This window comes from Oreochromis niloticus, linkage group LG7, assembly GCF_001858045.2.
Source record: "Oreochromis niloticus isolate F11D_XX linkage group LG7, O_niloticus_UMD_NMBU, whole genome shotgun sequence".
NCBI lineage: Eukaryota > Metazoa > Chordata > Actinopteri > Cichliformes > Cichlidae > Oreochromis > Oreochromis niloticus.
The window spans coordinates 54,030,731-54,052,510 of NC_031972.2; the positions used below are offsets into that span (position 1 = coordinate 54,030,731).

General features: G+C 42.4%; 1 protein-coding gene across 1 annotated transcript in view; it reads right to left on the reverse strand.

Moving 5' to 3' along the window:
* Positions 1 to 447: 447 nt before the first annotated feature.
* Positions 448 to 21,780, reverse strand: part of mctp2a (multiple C2 domains, transmembrane 2a) — a 32,661-nt gene continuing 11,328 nt past the window's right edge. The window contains exons 18-23 of the mRNA XM_005470781.3: positions 12,254 to 12,373; positions 10,383 to 10,424; positions 5,721 to 5,830; positions 5,481 to 5,590; positions 3,389 to 3,486; positions 448 to 1,237 (exon numbers count right to left, since the gene is read on the reverse strand). Of these exons, the coding sequence (XP_005470838.1) occupies positions 1,178 to 1,237; positions 3,389 to 3,486; positions 5,481 to 5,590; positions 5,721 to 5,830; positions 10,383 to 10,424; positions 12,254 to 12,373 (540 nt within the window). The 3' untranslated portion in view covers positions 448 to 1,177. The remainder of the gene's footprint in view (positions 1,238 to 3,388; positions 3,487 to 5,480; positions 5,591 to 5,720; positions 5,831 to 10,382; positions 10,425 to 12,253; positions 12,374 to 21,780) is intronic.

The following is a 21,780-nucleotide window of genomic DNA, read 5'->3' on the forward strand; positions in this document are numbered from 1 at the left end:
AATTAATATGCGCGGGAACACTGAGAGATGATACGCTATATCCCTTGACTTTGAAAAACTGTTGCGGGAATACAGATGGAAAAACAGAGTACGTGTGTGTGTATATGTGTGTGTACGTGTGCAACCATTAGATAGGCCAGGTGATTTTAGTGGAAATATAAAGCACTAAGTGCCGGGGATGGAGAGAGTACTCTCTGTGAGATGAGCTTTTTCTCTCTCATCTGGACCCTGTTATTGTGAGAAGGCAACAAAGCAATACATTAGGAAGCACACTGGAGCCACACAGCTTTGATGTGAGCTTGGTAACCAAGGCGCAGCAGTGGCCGGTGTGTGAGCGCCGTTTCAATGGCTGTGTTGTGTAATCAGATGTGTTTACTGTGTATTCAAGTAAAGAAGTGGTGTAATCCATCCTCACAAGAGTGCAGTTATTGAAAAAAAAACAAGAACTCAAACTGATCAAGATTCTTTATTCAGGATTCGTGCAGATTCTCCATTTGATGATGCAGACACGATGCTAGGAGGTAAAACTTGCACATGAATTTAACAGGAAACACAAAAACTTTACTTAAGCAAAGCAAGTTGGAAATAATACATTTCGTGACTATATTTGCTTCGGAGATAAAATGAGGAGTGCTTGTAGGATTACGTTAAATAAAGCAAATCTATACCACAAAAAAGATAAATTCAGTACTCTGTCCTTAATATTTTAAATATAAACAAAAAATATTATTTCACCACAGTTATTTAAAATATATGTGACCTTTAATTAAATGAACATATAAAGAAAAAAAGCACATTGCAGTGATTTGGCAAATTTCTCAGTTTTACCAAAGTCGAAAAAAAGCCCCAGATGCTTTTCATTCCTTTTTTAAATTATATCCAAAGATGAAGGCTGAGCCTCGCAATGCTCTCTTTTCTTTGCCTCCAAGCTTGTGATTGACAGCGCCATGTGCTGCCCTCCTAGCGGCTGCAGTTCACAGCCCCTGTCAGGGGGGTGGCAAACACACAAGCCAGAGAGCGGCTAGCTGCCCCTCAGCAGCAGGGAGCAGAGTTAGGGTGGTATGATGGGGTGCATGGGGTCAGGGGCTCTGCTGGTACTGGAGCATTGTTGTCAGGTGGATTGCATCATGCCACATTTAGAAAGAGACCAGCCTTTCATCCAGCGTGTCCGCGGAGCTTACTTTTTCTTCCGCGCCTGGTTCTGGCTGGTGGGCGCTCTCAGCACACTGTACTCCACCTGTAAAAACAAACAGGAGTTTGGTCAGAGGCAGGTAATCCGAGCTCAGTGGAGCGCACGGTAATGGCTCCCCTGAGGAGAGCTGGTGCAGGGGAAAGCGAGGCAGGCTCGCCTGTAATGAATCATTTTTTAAACACAGGAGCAGAGGGGATTAATCACAGGGAGGAAGGATTTGAAGAGTCAAGGGTTCTGTACCAGTGAACGCCCCCCTCATTCTGCACCACAATCACAATATTAGAAACAGACATCAACTGCTGAGATGACCTGCCAGCCAGGCCAGTGAAGGAGTTGCGAGCTGCATAATCACTCACTGTAAGTTATGTCCCCTAAAGAAAACTTTGTAAGTGTTTAGTGTTGTTTAAGCTGAGCGCTACCAACACAAGTTGATGTATAAGTTTCTTTATGACTTTGCAAACCTCGGCGTGACTTTAATTTCTCCAGGCTAAAACTGGACCTGAAATGTGATATTTGAACTTAAGACCTTGTTCTTTCTCCTGGATACATATGTAGTGTTAAACTCAAGGAACTTAACTCATGTTATACATTTTCTCATCCATAAATTCCCGCATGTGCTTGCGAAATAAGAATCGGGTTTATTCTGACGCAAATTTTTCTCTTTTTTTAAAAAATTACCACCAAAATTCCCATCATATGCCAAAGAGGGCCGATCATAGGGTAAGCTGAAAAGACAAGTTGGAATTTGAAAACTTGCTTTGAAGCTTGCTCGCTGAGCTCAAACAATACGGTGAATCTGTTGAATAAAGGTAAGAACTCTATGCTAATTAGCTGCTCTCCATTATTAGAATGGGAGATGGAATGTGGGAACAAAGTGACTGCCTCCTGCATCAGAACATGAAACTGTCCTCAGAACTGACAGATGCTTCTTATTTCAAGACAGACACTGTGTTGTCAGAAGTCCCCGTTTGAGGCGGACTTTGTAGATGTGCACAAGCACTAATTGCCAAGTCACATTTGCAAGAAAGACAGGAGTCAATTTTCCTCCTTTGTGGTGTTCTGTGTCCACACCTATCTGAGGATTGAAGTTCTAAGTCAACAAAAAAAAACAATATGTGGTTTATTGTTTTTGGGTCTCCTGTGTATATGATGTTAAGGTTATTTTTCACAGCGCATAATGGAACGTACTTATGATTAATCTTAAGAGTGTTTTGTTTCCTTTTTTTATGACTGAGGCTATTTTCAAGATGTAGTTCCTCTTTTAATCCAGGCTAAAAAAAAACAAAGAAAAAAAAAGTATTGTTTCCATGGGATTTGAAAATGAGTCAATTTCAAAGCTCAAATAGTGTATCCCAATGGGGGAAAAAGACATACAAAGGATTCTGAATCAAAATGTATTCACCACCTTGTTTTGCCAACTCAGTCAGCCAAATCTCAAACAACACAGGCTCCCTCCAACATCACAGAGAAGTCAGCAATGGCTTGCTGCAGAAGGACATCAAGGGTGCAGCTGAGAAACAGACTAGGGTGAGAGTGCCTTGCCAGATCCAGACTGTCAGGATTTCTCGCTCTATTCTGTCTGGTGAGTTACCTGCGAGATAAAGGCATTGTGTGGCACTTCATTTCCTGGCTAAGCAAAATCCTCAGTCAGAGAGCGCCGAGCACCCAGCACCACTTATAACACCCTGACAGCTCCTCTCAGCTCTGTGATGTAAATGCAAATGACATATCAGCCATGGCTAATATGTAATCACATATGGCACCCAGCAAGTCGACTGGGGCTCGCAACTACATTAATTGACTCTACCACCCTGAAGTGACTGGGGCCACATCAGAGTTTCTCTGCTGACACAACAGCCAGGCACGTCAGGAGCCCTCTCTGTCGGCATGCAGCCAATCACTGGCTTTTATGTCACAGCGCTTCAATCAGCCGCGCAAAATTGCTAATAACGGACAAGGCCTCGGCAATATGGCTGAGGAGAGATCTGAGCATCTCCTTATTCGGGCATTGCAGCAGCTACACGGAGTTGCACTGTGGAATAATTGGGCCAGGCCCGCTTTAAAGGCGAGTGACCATTAATAATCAAACAAAGCCAGAGGATATATCTCTGCAACACTTGGGAATTCTGGTACAGCAAATAATGCGGACATCTTCAGGGAATTCCCTCCATATCTGTATGTAAAATTGGACCTTACCTTTTGAACATCTGAAGGCACCCTCTTGAGGAAATCCAGTATTTCATTATGGTCAATACTATATGGGTTGCGCAGCTTCTTGGTAAATTTGTTAATGCCTGTGAAAACAGGAATGCATTATTAAATAAAGCTGTCATGCAGGAAACTAGTTTATATAGTTTTATATACTTTTGTACTGTAAATAACACCTATAATAAAAAACTGTTGTGCAACTCTATCAATGCAGAATTTCCCCATCTTGTTTAAGTAATGCATTACATGATGCTGCTTTAACAGATTCCTTTCAACCACAAATTTGGGGACGGTTGTTAATAAGGAACATTATTCAAATCTGATCTTACCCTTTATTAACAAAGTTTATTTGTAATTATTAGAAGGACTCCTGACCACATTCGCAGTGTGTGCTGCATCCACTTTATCAAATCACCAGTAGAGCAGGCGGTGTACAACGATTTGAATCAGCAGGAGACGCAAATCACTTTTCAGAACCTTAGTGCCAAATGGTCCCCCCTTTGACATCCTAGGATGTTATAGTAGAACTCTCAAAAACAAATGCTAAACATCTTCCCGACTGAACCCTGTGGATTCTTCCACAAAAGGTGATAATGGTCTCTGAGTTATACCAGGAGACGCAACTCTCAAACAGCAGTATTACCCCCCGACATATAAATCGGGCCAATTTGATTTAGAAATTACTATTTGCTCAGTGTGCAAGTTTGAAGACTGTGATGGTGTCACATACGCACACATCAGAACAGGATATCCAGGAAGTAAAGTTTTAAAAAAGGAGGAAATTTAAAGGTGATAGCATCAAAATTTTATGGGAAGAAAAGATTTTTTTTTTTAAATCACAGATCTAGGCACGTCTGACATTTAATGGGTTTACAATTGTGCATTAACTAATCAATGGCAAGTGTTTATCAGTCACTCAAGCAGTATTTATTAACCATTCATTAATCAATTATAACGTTTTTTGAACATGCATGCATCAGGTCGTTGTAAAATCACAATAAAGATGGTTAACAGATCAGTGATTAACCCATTGGCATTAGTAATTTTATAAACAAGTGAAAGATTATGTAACATCTTTGCATGTAACAACTTTAGCTTTAGCTTACTAAACCATCTGAATCTCATTTAAGAATAAAATATTTAATTACCCACGAATGTACGATTCATTAATAGTAGTTATAAAGTGTTAGCAGTTACTTTAATTTGAACTATAGGTACTCGGTTATAACAACTTTTTTCCACTTTTGTTTGCTTCAATCTGATCTTTTTGTGCACATCTATATTTACTTTACAAATAGTTCCATACCACAGAGGGAAAAAAATCTCTTGGGTCTTGTAATGGGACCATTATATTCACAGCTCAGTACTGCCTGTACCTCAGCATGCAGACAAAGAACCTAAGGACTTAAATATGTGCAAGAAACTTGAAAGGCTTGCCTTGCAACCACAGAGATGGGGGTTAACTGGGAAGGCAGAGGAGTGTCTCAGACTGTGTGTTTTTTGTTTGATATGGTGGTTTTTTGGTATTGATTGTGTTGAAGGCAGTGTGGAAGTACAGTGGTTGTGGGCTTACAGCTGGAGGAGGAGAGCCTGTTAAGGGCAGCATATCTCCCTGACCACTGAGATGACGGTCTATTCTCTATGACTACAGCAGATAATGAGAGGCTAGACCAGGAGCCTACAGACTGCCCAAGGACATCATGTATTATATACAGCTTGCTACTCTACCTCTGCTTTGTTTTCACACAAACCCTCGGTCATGCCTCTGCTGGGCTCTGCTACATCAGCCCACACTGGGCAGAGCAAACCTCTGCAGCTGTCTGATCTCTGTGCATTTGCAGAGGTGTTGAGATGGCATAGTTCTTAAATTAGTGTACTTCATTAAATCATGGATTCGCAGTTAGGAAGACTGAATAAAAGTTGTGTTTTGCAAAGATGATATAGGTATTCATTTTTTGTATAGTATTCGTAGGGATATTTTTGGTTATATATATGTATAGATGGATCAAATAACAAAGGGTACTAAGTATCTTTTGTGAATTAAACATGCTTGCGATTTTTCTCCACGTGTGGTACTTACCCCATATCAGTACAATGTATCGCAGTGGGATCAAATACAATAGCGCTGCTGCCACAAACAGCACCAAGCAGGCCAAGCACGACAAGAATGGGACAGACCAGTTGAATATGCTGTAAAAAGAATAACATGTCCAGTTAAGTTTTATGTATACACTACAATAATAAAATGTTAGTAATTTAAATGTATTATGTATAATAAAATCCAGATATTTGGCAGGTGATTATGAAATAGTCATATTACTTCTTAACTCGCTCCCCGATGTTTGCAATCTCCTCCAAAACGTTCTGGACAGCCAGCACTACTTCCTGCACCATATATATCTTGTCAATCAAACCCTTTTTTCCGGGTTCCTAAAATGAAACAAAAAAAATGCACAGACACTGATGAGGTACACTGTATGTCAATTGTTGGGCAGAGTAGACAAAGACCAGTTTATCTCTGCTGTGCTATTATGTGTGATTTATCTATTGAATGGCCCGTAATGAGCAAACACTGTACATCTTCAGACTATGCTTTTGAAGATGAGACAGACTCGGCCATCCACATAACAGCTTCAGAGCACTGAGAGATTTCAGCTTTTGTCCGTCACACACAATGGAGCTGTTGCACAAGTGCAGCACAATCAAGACTCTCCGGTAGATGAAAAGTACAGAAAATGGCCATCTGCAATCAGGCAGACTAGACGACCTAGACAAGAAGTGCAGGGGCCTCACAACTTAGGAGCGATTTTATTCCAGGAACCTGCACAGGACAAGTCTGAACACGTTTTGACAAGCTTCCTAGCCTATCCTAACATTCTCTCTGCATGGGGAAAAAAACAACAAAACACACACACACACACTTCAACCTGCTTAGAATACCACACACGAATATTATCACAACCATCACGACGCAAAGCGCGCTATTTGCTTTTATGCATTGAGATAATAAACAAGGTGGAAAAGCAATAAGTCAGAACGAGAGCGGATTGGGCTGTTTGTCTTGAAATGAAGCAAACATGATTGCATCAAACTTGGAAATAATGGCAACTGTGAAGCCTTCCAGGGCAGAGAAGTAGACTAGAGATAACACGAGTAACACAAGCTAAAGAGGGCTGAGGAGGCTCACATCAAAAGGAGGAAATAATGACAGGAATGATGACAGAGAGAAGTGTGGGAGAGGGAGAGTGAGAAGGGGGATGAGAGTGTTGAGGGGTGGGGGTGGTGGGCTTGCTCTAATGGACCCTAACAGGAGGCTTGAGGATGTCTATATGTTTGTGTTACAAGTCAGCTGAAGCCGCAGCCTGTGTGCATTGACAGGGCGCAGACAGAGTGCCTTTATCAGAGCTTCATGAGGCAGCCCCTGGGAACACGCTGTCTGCCAGCACAGAGAGACTCCCCACTGCTGGGCCCACTCTCCTCCACGAAAGGCGCAGGAAGAGAGCAATTCCCACACTAGCGGAGCCTCCCCCACTGGGCTCCGATCTGGACAGACACTGAAGGCCTAGCACTGTCCAAAAAAGGAAAAACTATCACAAATATGCTTTCTGCGAGATTAACATCTCACGGTCTCATTATGAGGAAAGACGACTATCTGTGTGCACGCTTCATTTTTGCTCTACACCCCACTGCACCGGGCGGCAGAGGGAAACAGAGGAAACCATCCTGAGTGTCTTTTACTCCACATCAGGTGTTAGTTGAGCCGACTGGGGACGCTTTCAAGTTTATTTTGAAGGCGCGGAACATCTTCAGAGTTTGCTAAAAGCCATTACGAACCGTGTTGGTAAGCTCCTGCAGGACTTAGACAGCCACACATCAAATGATAGCTCATTTGATATGGAGCCTCGTCAGTTAGGCATTCCTTTCCTTATTTCCATTTAAACTTGTTTAAGCAGCCCAATTACATGACTTGGAATTCAAATATATTACAGTATGAGATATGAAGCATTATTTATCTACAATGGATACGCAGGCGAGGTAAATCTAGGCCCCAAAAGAAAAAAGAAAAAGAGAGAAAACCATATTGGCTTTCATTTCTAAAAGAAAAAACAGACAAATAGATGTGCTCTGAAGTATGCATCAAGAGGCAGAGCTCTCGTGATTATCATTATTCATCTGCTTTAAGATTCCTGAAATCCTCCATCTCCTTAGCGACCAAAACTGAAGTCCTTCCTACATTAATCATGTGATGATATTCTTTGTTCATTTCTCTTTTAAGCATGTACTTGAGCGCGAAGAAAACACAAATAAATAAAAGATCTCCCTCTTAAATGGGAAAGGATGACTGAACTGGGAATGGACTAAACAAGGCCTAAATGTCTACTGATTAGAAAACCTGTGTGAAATCATAGTCTCATTTCAGATAAAATTGTAAAAGCTTCCTTTTAAGGTGCCGTAATGGAGAACCAATTTGATCTCCCACATAAAGGTAAACATGCTCTCACAGACATGTGGCGCTATCAAAAGCTGGGGGGGGGGAAAAGCTCATTTAGCATCATTTTAATTAGAATAAACGGTGCCAAATTTGAATTCTCAGACTGAATCTTTTTTTTTCTTTTTTTTCCCTGACATGGATACAAAATCTCTCTAAACAAAAAACACCTGTGTTCCTGAAACAAGCTAACAAACAATTTGCTGAGATAGGGCTTTAATGTAATGTTGGGTCCACATGCAGCACGACGTGCACATCACAGATCACGACATGGGCAGTCTGTCTGGCTGGCGTGCTCAAGGAGACCCAGCGGTGAATGTGGACTATCGGGTGAGTGATGGAGTAACCCCGCAGCCCAGTCTAGCACCCCCACAACCACCTCTTCACCCCCCCACCAACTCCCCTGGGCTGGGTTCTGTGAGCAAGTCAACCTCAGACTTGGGCGCGGGGGGGGTGTACAGGCTGTTTCATCTTCCCTGTTCGTTTCTGTTGGAGATCTATGGACTTGTTTTGCCTCTCTGTTTCTTTATGTTATGATTAAATATTGTCTATGTGCTCCATTGATACCTAAGGCCAAAGGGAAGTCACTTTGGCCACACATAATTTGTAAGCCCTCTTCTTCCCTGAGGACAGATTTGTTCACAGGCAGAGAATCTGTTCTGTATTATCCTGCTGTAATGCTGCCTTGCCTTTCGTCTCTCTTTAACGTCATGCCTTCACATTCTTGCCGCTCTGACTGAGGTTTACATATTTCCTTCCTCAAGGGGGAAAAAAGAGGGGGGGATAAAAACATATTTGAGTGGTAATCATAACCTTCTCAGAGGGAAAAGAGACTGTGGGGAAAAAGTGAGGCTTTGAAGTCATCAAATTTAACACTGATCACTCTTTAACCCCAAATATTTTTAAAGAACACTTTGATAGGGTGTGTAAAGCTACACTGCTTGATCTAACTGCATGATATCGCATTCAAGTGACAGCAAGACCATAACAAGACTTTCAAATAAGCCACTTTAAATTAAAGCTGACAGCTTAAAACAAACATGGGTGACTGCTTAATTAGTAAATGAAAGGAGATATTTCATTTCCTCTGAGTGTGAAAGGGCTTAGAAGGCTCATGGAAAAACCTTTCAAAAAGCTTTAAGAGGCGAAGGCTGAGTTTGCAAACACATGGTGTATATAGAGAATCATAAACCAAAGCAGTTTGTGGGAGAAAAAAAAGAGACATTTCTCGCTTATGTGTTGAAGTTTCAAGGTGAAACCAATAATGATTTTTCTGACCTCGTAACGTAATGATGATTTGGTCAATTCAGTTCCCAGTTCAATGTGGATAAAATGCCGGATTCTCTCAGTGTCACCGCTGTTTGTTTAAGCCTCGGTTTGCCTGTTAGTAGCTGTGATAGGAAGTGTGGGTTTTCCACTTTGTATGTGCAGACATATCACGCGAGTTTCATCTGTGAATTAGCCCGTCCTTTCAGACAGGATTTGCAGGATGTGCCTGTGTTTTTAAACAAAGCTGGCTTTTTTTGTAGCCCCTGGTCATCACTGCAGAATATATTGAGCGCATTATGGATATGAATCCTGGGCCTAGACACGCAGCACAGGGGTCATTGCTTGGAGGCTTTGCGTTAGTTCCACACTTCATTGCCATAAAGCAATAATACACATCCCTGTTAACTTTTTTCCCTTCTGTACTAAAAAAACGGCGAGTTGAGTATAATTGAATATTATGTGCTGTGGGAAGTATAATTTTCAGGCTACTTAAAGATTTCCTGTTGTTCTGTTTTTCAAGCAATGTCATTATTATTTATGATTTCTCACAAAGGAAAAAGTGAAGATAAGTGATAACCTTTTGGGGTGCGGTATGTGTTTGTTACTGTATCTGATTCTAAAAGATCATCCTCAGTTTAACTTCTCCCTTTAGAAAAGGATGACATAAGAAAATCGACTTATTTTGTCCCCAAAAGCGGACTCGAAATCTACCTAATGATGCGGTTTGGATTTGTAGATTTTCAAAGTGCTGCAGAAACTATGTGCACTGCATTCAGGATTGATACTGAGCGCCCAGAGGAAGAGAACAAAGAGCTTCGTGCTACAACTGTTTCACAGACTTTGAATGCATGAAAATATGGAAAAGAGCTTCGGAGAGCTGTCATTGTGACTATGCTAAAATACTGACTAGGACCCGTGTGGCTTTTTTATTTTGTCTGAATATTTCCTGAGAGGAAATTTGCAAAGGAATCACAGCTATTTGGTTGAATCGGGTTTGTCTCTGCCACAAGCATGCACGCATCGCCGTGTTTGATTTAACCTTAGTTATTCAGAAAAAAAATATTTAAAGGATTTTTGCTCAAGCCGTTGAGTAAAATCACAGTGAAATGTTAAAACAGCCTGTGCTAAAATATGTATTTACATTCATAGTGAAACTGAGAGGAAATAGCATTCTAGCAGAACACGTTATCCCTTAAAATGCAAGAAGGAGACAAGATAAAATACCTTCTCGTCTTCCTCCTCGTCGTCACCTATGGTCATGTTCACCTAAGAGAAAATAAAGGGTAGAGGGTGAGTTCCAACGAATGGGACATGTGGGCACTGGAGCATTTTTAACAAACACCTAGTAATGAAATTTTCTTTGAGTACATTCACCCCTATTGGGAGAGGCTTGTTTCCATAGAGACTGCATCACAGGGGTGACCTCACACAAAAGCAGAGGTGAAAAAGGGCCTTCCTCACAAGAGCACTGTCACACCAAAGCAATCTCTTTTCTTCACAACATAAGCACACAGAAAAACAGAAAGAGGAAAGAAAAAACACATTTAATTTGGATGTTGTTGCCTAGATCACTTTATATCAAGTCATCCCTGACCCCTCTGTGGTGCGCGCTGTGGCATTGCCTGGGCACAGAGTTGTGTCATTGCCGGCCAGAGGGTCACATGGGGGTGACAGAGGCTCCACACTGGATATGAGGTTGATCCTGGGCTTTAACATTGCCCAGGGATGGCATCTTGAGCCAGCAGCCATAAACACAATGACTGGGACAGAGATTTCGCTTTGGGGAGGGTGTGTGAGGAGGCCAGGCCCCTGGCTGGCCAGTGAGAAGGCTTACAACACAGTGAAATTGGGGGGCAGTCAGAAGTGTGAACAGCATTAACCTTCACAAGCATGTGTAGGGTGAGAATAATTTCCATAAGAGTAGATAGAGGAAAGATAACACCGTAGAAAGACCTACAGTCTTCCACCTACAGATGTGGACAAACAATATCAGCAGTCTGTAAGCTGCACCGCGTATTCATAGTCACTTCATTTGAGTGGCTTTTTGCTGCTTGTTGTTTTGTATTTGGAGACAACATAGAAACTAATCTTGCTGCATACAGTGGAAAGCTGCCACAACTGACTGTAGTGTTGGGAAAGATATTTTTTGGGAGTGGCTCAAAAAGTAATGATTTATGTTACTGTAAAACTGCATATATGCCCCATGTGTACCAAAGGAAATTAATTCTATCCAGCGCTGGGTTAAAGGGACAAATCACCCCTAAAAAAAAATGACATGTACACAAATTTACACATTTATCTCAGCTGTAGTGCTCTTTTATTCACAAGTATTATTTCAGTGATAGTCTGCCTTCTCCTGAGTATAATGAAACAGGAAGGCACTTATCTCGAGTCTTTCAAAGCACCAAAAAATAAAATAAAGAACTACGCAGCAATGTCTCTTTCCACACACCAAGACCTGGTTACTCAAAAAATCCAAAAACATTGTTCTTAGCTTAATGTGGGAACTGTTTTCTCTCTTACCAAACTATACAAACCAACTCACTCACATGAGAAAGTCCATCTACCCCTGGTGAGTTGCTTGTGCTGGTGACAGCACAGCAGGTTGTAAACACAGTGTCCCCTCCCATCCGATGTAATTTTAGCTGCTTGACTCTTTTGGTTGGCAGATGTAGATTGTAGAAAGAAAATAGTCACTGTTTTAAAATCTGCTCACACTCAAGGTTTGTGAATCTTCACTCAAAAAAGAAAAAGCTGATTAAAACTAATTTAATTCAATGTTAATTTTGAAATGTAATTTTGTCACATAAGCTCAATGAATCATTTTTGGAGTGCTTTTGAGTAACCAGGTCACGTTTTTTTCTTCTGCTTTGAGGATCATGTGTCAAAAAGAAGGCAGCCTACAGCAGATAGCTCCAAAACAGGGCAATTCACACCAAAACAATCTACATGGATGAAGCACATTGGAGGGCAGAGAGAATAAATGTGATTGACTTTGAGATCTATTTAACTTGTTACAAACTGTTGCACTGTAAAAGCATGCATTTGAAGATCCTTCTGGATAAATACTGAAGTTACGAGTCCTCATCGCTTACCAGGTCTTGGTTGTAGCTGGCCCTTCCCGTTGAGAGCTGGAAGTAATTCCAGCCTATGAGGAGAAGCAGGAAGAGGGGAAGCATGAAGAGTTCCCAGTGCCACACTGTCAAGAGGAAGATCTGAGGAGACAGAACATGATAGTATAACGCAAAGCACACAGCACACACCACTGCACCCTCACCCAGCTTTCAAATCTCAGCAAATCTTTTCACAGAACAAAATATATCATGGTTTTAATCACATCCTAAATTTCTTGATGACAGCTACAGTACTAAGCTTGTAAGATTTAGAGCCAGTGGCAACAGATTTTACCCCTGGCAGTTTGAAAGTAAAAGACATTCAACTTTTAATATCATGAAATCCTATTTGCAGTATACACACAAATAGCACTGTGCTGGCAGAGTGCCTTACCGCTGAACAGAAAGTCTGACATGGATAGGCATGATATGCTGCCTTTTAACATGCACATCAAATCCTCTTAGATTCGGAGACAGGAACGCTTTCTGACGAAGCACATATGGCAACTAGAGAAGCATTTGCAACATTTACCCCCTCCGTGGCAATGATACTGAGAAAAGCCAAGACCCCTGGTAGAAATAAGATGGATCACACTGAATGAGTAATCCCTCATAATTCTGTAAAGGAGTGGTGCTAAGCACGTTGCACAACACCCACTGCATTTCACAGCAGAGGACTAATTGGACGGCTGCATTTAAACCCATTTAGTGACAGCCTAATGAGTCTGCCTCCAACTGAAATGATCGGGAATGTTTGAGGAGGATCACACCAGCAGGTTGACATGGATGAAATAAAACATTTTTTTTAAAATGTCCCCCACACACTATTTTAGATGTCCTAAAATCTAATATAATGCAAATATGTGCCAGTGCACCCAATATGGCCCACTTTTATTTACCACAATACATCTTGCGTGCTGAAATTTTGCCTATACATTTTCTACAATTAATGCTTCATTTGCAAAAGTTACATTAGCTCCGCTTTCACGTCCATTTCAAACATGGTGTGACTGCTATGTTGAACCCACATGACGGTCACAGTGTGCAGTCTAGGCTCAAAGAGCTGGAGGCTGCTTAGAGTATGAACAATATGTTCGAGTTAAGCTCGAGACAGGATGTGAAGCACTGAGGCCTTCAGGCCCCAATAGCAGGCCTGTAAACAGCAGACTGCTCCTGTCACAGCAACCATGCGGAGTCTGTGCATGTTGCTCTGGGGGGCAGTCTACCTATTGCCACACCAGGCCTAGGTTCAAACAGCCACCAGGGAAACGTGTACCATGACTAATGCCGACAACACTGTGGCCCAAGAGCCCTGGGCTTCACTACTGTACTGCTTATTATCCCCTCTATGCAACCTGGGTGGGAGGGGTGGGTGGGCCAAAGTGCTGTGCAGGAAGCAGTAAGATCACTAAGATGCAAAAAATGAACAATATAAGCAATATGTTATTGTTACAGCTCATTTGAATTACGTACACAAAAATAAACTAGAGCCGGTAAGTGATAAAAAAAAAAAAGGTAAACAATGAATATGCATGATGTGCAGATATAGCTGCGCTACATCTCCTCTCGGTTATGAATAACTTACGTCATGTGTTGTCACCTGAGTTCCCATGAGGCAATCTAAAGCAATGCTCCCCTCACCCCAGAGGAATTCTGCTGGCTGGTGGACAGGTAGCTTGTCATATTCCCAGTATTTTCATTAAAAAAAAAAAGAAAAGAGAAAAAAGGGGGGAAGGGAGGGTGTGCCTGGAAACTGACACAAGCCCAGCAGGAATGTTGAACCTCCTTGCCCTCCCTGCAAAAGCTTCTACATTAACCACTAAAGTCTAATTGCTTGGTCTCTGTCTTCCTGTGCAAGTCAACAGAGGGAGCCAATTCATTTCCGCCCAGGGAGCCAGCAGAGAGAATCTGTCACAGGTATTCATAATCGCCCACTAATGCAAATTTCTTCTCACAGCGTTCTGGCTCAGTGGACAAGATAAAAGCCTACAGAAATACAATGCCTTGTGTCTAAACTGAGTGCTTAAATGAGGGTATAAACCAAAACTGTCAGAAATATCTTCTCAATTCCTCCCTCATGGTATGTCAACCCATGTGTTCAGGATTTACATGCTTTTTTAACACTAATAAAAACGACGGAGAGAAACATCTGGGAGAGGCGCTCAGATTCCTTCACTCAGGTGCGCACACTGAGACTTCGCCGTCAGATATTCCGCAGTAATGAGAGGAGGCAGGACTATTCCTTCCCCCTGTCTTCTCACATTCTACAGAGTTTCTGTGAAATGGAGACGGAGCTAATTCCCCACTTAAGTGGTTTATGTTTTATTAGCAAGCAGCTGAGTGATTAAAGGACATGTTGGACAAAGTGCAGCCTTTCAAAAGTAAGTGTAAATTTGTAGGAAAATAATCCCGTTTTTAATTGCGTTCAGCTCCATTTCGGAGCCCAGCCGCATATTTTAATCGTCTTTTTGTCAACATGACATTGCTAATATGTTGCACAAATACTTAAACAGTGATTTATTTCACCAAAAAGGACACAAAGCACCAAATGAAAGCCAGAGTGGTAATAATTAATGATATACCTGGGCATTGCGGTTTACCCACAGCAAAATTGGATAACGAGCGACATGTAATTGAACAAGTGTTGGTATGTATGTCTGGAAGGAGTGTCTCTAATGCAGGAAACCTCCCTTGACAAACACCATTTAGCTGAAAAATGTCTGTATGATTATGCACATGGTGCCTAGGGAGAAAAAAAAAGAATGAATTAATAAAACTATTAGCACACGGTGGAGTAGATGATGGAGATGCACTCTCCTTAGCCACCTGTAAGCGCTTGGAGAAGGGGGCAACCCTGGGCAGAGCAATTCTGCCAGGAGGGTTAAGAACAGCCTGACAGATTTGTTTTATAGTGCCATTAATATGATTCCACTAAATGCATTCTGCGCCTTCTCATGCAGATCCCCTGGCCAGCAGAATCCAGCACCTAATAATAAAGCACTCAGCGATTAAAAGTGTGAATAAAATAACTTAAAGCTGAGCAAGCACGGTAGCTTCCACCACCCACACTCTCCCTGGAGAGGGAGAAGGGACTGTAGCAAGAACAAAGGGACAAAGACACCTTCTATATAAGTTTCTATCACTCTGTAAATTGATTAACAGGGGGTGGCCCGATCTACCAACCTAAACCACTGACTGGCAGACACACTGCCAGACTACCAGGCTGCCAAATGCTCTCTTCATGCAGACAGACTATAAATATAGGCCTGATATCAGTATAAGATAAATAAAACTGTTGATAATCCAAATAAGTGTAATGTCACAGCACCCGGGCCTTAACAAAATCCTTATTGTTTCTGTTTAAAAAAATAAAAAATAAATAAAAGCTTCTTTTTTTTCCTCCCCTCGGTGTGGTACATTTCAAAAATACCCTTATTTTTAAACTATGCACCAAGCAAAAACACGAAAGATTTAATCTTGGCTCTATCTTCACTATTTCTCTTCAGTTGCACTCCACTTGGAAAGCTAAACAAAGCGAGAAGAGCGCCAGCCAGCATTATGAGGGTCAGTCATGGGGGCTGTGGACGGATGCCAGATTACGTGAACATACAGTGAAAGAGTTTAAGACGGACTATAGGCTGCAGGGTTTGTGTCTGAATGTGTGTGGTAGTCTCTATGTGTGTGTGTGTGTGTGTGTGTGTGTGTGGCAGAGAGACAGCAAAAAGGACATAATTCGTATATGTGATTAACGGCAAAATATGAACGCTACAAATAGTAAAATTATAAATTTAGGCCATGAAAAAAAAATCTTAGGAACTTTTACAAAACCTTGAATAGTTTTTATTGTGACAAAATTTTTCCTTTTATGGGTGAAATCAAGGGCAGTAAAATTAACCTGAAATACCTAAATTACAATACAAAAAACCCCAAACAAACAAAAATAAAAATTAATAATGAATGAAAGGCATAAGTAGCAACTCAGCCCATGCGAGTCCTTTTTTTTGGTTTTCTGCTGAGCTGAAACAGAGTCTGGATGAGAGGGCTTATGTGGGGGACAGGAGCGGCAGGCTTTAAAGTAGCTGTAAATGCAGAGCAATGAGACATGTAATTTGTGTTGAGCTCGGGCCAGTGTGGGGACAGGCTTTCAGGGGGTGTCGGAGGCAGAGGAAGCACAGATAAGATTTCTCTTCAGGGCAGGTAGAGTGTGTGGGCAGCCATAGTGCTCTGAGCTAACGCTGAATAAATATTTCACATACCCTCAGCTCAAGTCTTATCGACTGAGGGGAGGGAAAGAGAGAGAGACAGTGAGCGTAAAAGGGGCTACCTTTGAAACAAGGAGCGATACAGTGGGGAAAAAAAAATCATCTCCCTCTTGAGCAGAGTGAAATCATTTGTGGCAGTTGCAAAGTGTGACACAATTAGGAACAAAATTTTTAAATAAGGATATAACATTATTTTACATACCTAAAGAAACAAAACTGACTGTTTTTTGAATATTATTTGAAATTAATATTCATTTTTCTTCAGGATAGGGTATAAATAGTACAAAGACACCAATTTTAATTATAAATGTCCAAGTAAATAAAAACAATTACATTTCTCAAAATGTAAGATCAAAACCTAAATATAGTGTTATATAGCGCAACTGACATCAAATCGGTGTGCACTACTTTTTCAAAGTCGGACCCAAATGATTAGCATTGAATGATAAGCCTGTAAGTCCGCCTGCACGGTACAACGCAATAGTGATAGCTCTTCATCAAAGCACTTATGAAGAGCAGCTGTGCAATGCGAGGCATTAGGATTTGCACACGGGGACATTTCTGGCCGTTGTCTCCCTGCCTGTCTGACACATGCCAGGGCCAGAGTAGCGCCAGTACAGGCTGGAGCGGGGCAGTCAGCGGGGGCCCCGTGGTGCCTGTCAGTGGTGGCTACACTGACCCCGCACTCCGGCACTGGCCACTAGTGTTTAATCCGTGTCGGGAGCGTTAACACTGAGCGACCTCCCGGGTGACAGATCTGCCATGCAACCCTTCTCCCCTGAGGAGGTGTGTGTATGTGTGTGTGTGGTGGTGTGTGGTGGTGGGGGGGTTGGGTGGCAGTGGCACAGACTCTTTCTCCCTGTCAGCTCAGCTCACGTCGGGGCCAAGACCAGCCCCGAAACAGCCACACACAGGGGTGGACAGGTCGCTACCTCAGCTGCACAGGGAGAGGTGTCCTCTGTGAGTGGGAAGGTGGTGATGATACGGCGCAGACAATGGGGTCAAATGCGGAGCATACTTCAACTAGGCTGAAAACATGCATAATATAAAACAACAAAGCGCAACAGATGCACTGACAAAATCTTGCCTTCTCATAAGTTCGTAACCACTCAGTAAAACTTTCAAGTGAATTCATGCTGTTTTCTAACTGTAAATTGTAATGATGGGCAGCGGTTTAAATTAATTCACGAGCACCCGCAACTTTGAATGTCCTAAAACATAAAACATTTACAGCCCTAATGACGTGAACGTTAGCACAGAAAGCTTATTAATCCCACTAATAATGTGACATGTTCCAAGGTTACACACTGAATTCAGCTGGCCTCAAGAGCTGTCAGCAGAAACACAGCTATTTGAGGGCAGATAAATAATAATAGCGTGTTAAATCAGGAGGCACTGCTGAGCAGTTTGCAAGTAGTCACAGACTATCATTTAATAATTAATAGATCTCGGGCTAAAACACCATGAACACACACCGCCATCGCTGCCATCATTTTTTTTCTCCCTTCTAGACACATTCCCACTGCACAGCCTGTGAGAACTCCCACAGCCACGGAGATGGAGAGTGTAACCCTCATGAGACTGAAAAGAACCACTCCTTTAAGGCCTCCAACTTTTTCAAACAGAGAGAAAACAGATGTAAAGCAGAAACAAGGAGACAATTCACAGGCGCACGCGGACCTTTTGCTTTTCTCGCAAAAAGCCCAGGCACGCCGCAATGCAGTAAACCACAAAAGAGCACATCCAAGACTCACAGAGCATCTCATATTCAGGGACGGTGTTAACAAGAACAATTATGACAACTCTGATTGTGGCCTTCATCTTGGCCAGGCTGGTGTTCTGGTTAATGGCTCTGACTGCTGTTGCTCTACACAGGTGGTCTCCTGAGACCTCTGGAACCAGATCTGACCCCGTCCTGCCCTCATCTGGGACGACGATGATTCTATCAGCCCGCAAAAAAAAAAAAAAAAAAAGAGCGCCCGCTGCAGCTGCCAAGTGTGTTTACAGCTGCACCGCATCAAACATTCATCAAATGCCATCTTTACAGTGTGTGATGTGAGGCAATCAGCATTTCACAGGCCGTCAAATGATGTCTAAAGCAGTTGTTACCTGGCAATGTCGAAAAGAAAATGGTTCAAATACTCACGCAAGGTTTACAGGTTTCTTTCTAGTCTAAGTCCTGACAGATGAGGTGCCTCATATGTTAAAATATTAATTCTACTTAAATACTTAAAACGGTCTAATGACAGCAAAGCTCAAAATAAGCTTTCAAGTGTAAATGATCCCCCCCCCCCTTTTTTTACCTTTCAACCATTTCATCTAAATCAAAATTGTTCTCAACTTTAAACTCCAGATTAATTTGGCTTGTTAATACGCGCTCATTTCTTTCTTTCTTTTTCATCTTTTTCTCTTTTTTTTCCTGGAAGAAACTTGTGTCTTTTGGTTTAATGCACAGAATGGAGGATTTCACTCCAAGTTGTTCCCACGAATGGCTCCTGTTGGGAAAAAGTTAGTGATCTGATCTCTCCAGCGCCTCCGCTGATGTTTCTAGCAGTGCTGTAGCTCCATCTACAGGTGGTATCCTTGCATGCAGCAAAGAACTCTGGGTGACCCCTCTGCAGTCGCTGCTGATGTATAGCACATTCATCTCGCTCAGTCTTAGTGAAAAGCACATCTAAAGGCAGTTATTTTATGAAGATTTTAGCTGTCAAATTTCCCTCTCTCTCAGAGAAAGGAACATGCTGTTGTCAAACTCTTTAAAAGCCCAGATCCTCAGCTCATTACTGTAGCATAAACAAGAAGAAGGGAGGAAAAAAAAATCCAAATTTCATGTTTGTATTTCCACTTACTGATGAAAATGTTTATGAGGATTTGCCAAAACTTTGTTTAAATGCACGACAAAGATTTTCCCCCCCTTTTTCTTGTTTTTCTTTTTCTTTCTTAAATTGCATTACCTAATTAGAGAGACTATTTTAAAACTGCAACCCATTGGTGGAAAACTGAAGGTAACTTCAAAAAGTATGGACTCTGCTGATGAGTTTGCACAGTCAAAACAAGCGACCGCCCCGCGTTCACAAACTGTAACAACACTGCAAGTCTTTCCATTCCTTACGGAGTCTCCTCTCCCACAAAAACACTTGTTAGTCGCCCAGCCAAATAAGTCAATGTGCAGCTTTCTGATTGCTACCCACGGGGGAAATCAAATTGAGATATATAAATATATATATACAACTCGCTTATTCAGTCTTTCGAACCAGACCACTGATCTCTCGTGCAAAATTTGAATACCTTGCACACCCTAAACCAACAACCTCTTCATAATGCAGTTATAAAATCTACATAAACAGGGTAGCAGCGTAGACTACGTGCTGTGTAGAGGTCAGAAAATTGGCCTGTGGGACTGAGTGATATAATGGCTAAGTATTCCTGGTAAAGCACTACGTGAGCATCCCGCAGTCCCAGTAAAAACCACAGCTGTGGTAATGCATTACAGGATGTATATAGTGTAAAAGGGTAGGACTGGTCTGCCTGCATGATAAATAATGTATTGTAATGTATATTATAGCTAGACCCACCGCTGCAGTGTTTCCAACTGCTATACCCTGAGAAGCCCTGTGCTGCCTGCCACTGTGGAAAAGAGCAGACACTAGTGGTATAATTATGCACATCTGAGAGGCAAGCAGAGGCCATCTGTCAATGTCTGAATCAGTTACCTTATTACCACTGCCTAAAGATATAAAGATAGGAGTGGGAGCTGCTTTCATTAAAGCACATGGTGGCATGCTGCTTTAGACAGCTCCAAACAGTAACTTAATTGGAAACGATGACTTGGAGGAGGAGAAGTGACTGTACGGTGGGCGCCCTTGGAGTGGGCAGGGGCACGAGACGAGGATGGTGGCATGGCACCAGGCTTGTAATGACAGTCAGTCAAGACCTTGCGGTTGGCCTCGTTGACAGTGAGGCGGTAGCAGAAGGAGTTTTTTTCCTGTTGCAGTATTTACAGTATTGTGATTTGCATGTTTCATTGTGCCTGTTGAGACTATAATAAATCACTGAAAAGGGAAAAAAAAGAGCTTTTCACTCGCTGTACTCTCAGTCTGCTGATGAGTGGGTGATGAATAACAATGCCAGTTTCGCTCTCTTTGGGCAACTCTCGCCGTGCACCTTCGACACTTAGACTATTTGAAGCGCACCTCTTCACGGGCACAGGCGTACTCTGACTGGTGTGTTACTGTCTGCTTTTTGCACGCTGGTATCAGTGTCTGAAAACATACCAGTTGTTTCAAATAAAAGGATAAGAATTGCAAGAATTACCATTTTCACCGACAGCGAACAGATTATACACAGCTGACGACGGGGTGGGGGGGCTACGCTGCCGTAACAATGACAGTCACCATGAGAAAAGTGAGCGCGAGCCTCTTTCCTGAATTTTAAAATCTGCTGAACTCTTAAACAGCAGGTGGAGTAGAAGTGGAAATGAAAGATTAGAGTGTACCACCTCACACTCCCAGTGCCTGCGGAGGATCTAATTATAGGTGGAAGAAGATGGCCCCATCCCGCTGACCTGTCACCTGTCAGCCTGCCTATCCTCCTGCTCTCCTGCCCATATCCATGCCTGCCCGTCTGCCTCCAAGACTCTCGCTATCTCGCCCGCACTCTCGCTGAACTGTCTTCCTCTTTCTGTGCTCCAACTTTCTTTCCCAGATAGTAGCCTGCCTCCCACTCTCCTTATACAATTGGCTGCATTGTTCTCTGCCTTCCTGTCTGTGTGTCCGCTGTCTGCCTGTCTATGTGCCGTGCTGTTCTAAAGGCTGTGATACACTGAGCCTGGCCATTGCCTGCGGGGATTTGCACCTCAGGATCAGTGAGAAGGGCTTATAGAATACACCAGGTATGAATTGCATGTCATCCTGAGACAGAGCAGACAGAAGAAAGGCGGTGAAAGGAGAGTTCTTCACACACCCTGTCTGTGACCGCTTCCTCACCCTGACACAGCGCTGGCAGGGCTTTCATGGTAAGTGTGCACTCTTAATCATGACATTACATGTGCTGTACTGCAGGGGATTCACTGGGTGCTTTAAGATTATTTAAGCTTAGGACCTAAGATCACATACCCTCATTAAAAACAGCTAAACAGAGACATTTAAACAAGTTTCAAATCTCAGAGGCAGACTGTCACTACTCTACCCAAGGAAGCTGAGACTGTGATCCTCCTTACACCATCCCCTGGGTTAGGAGGCTTTGCTA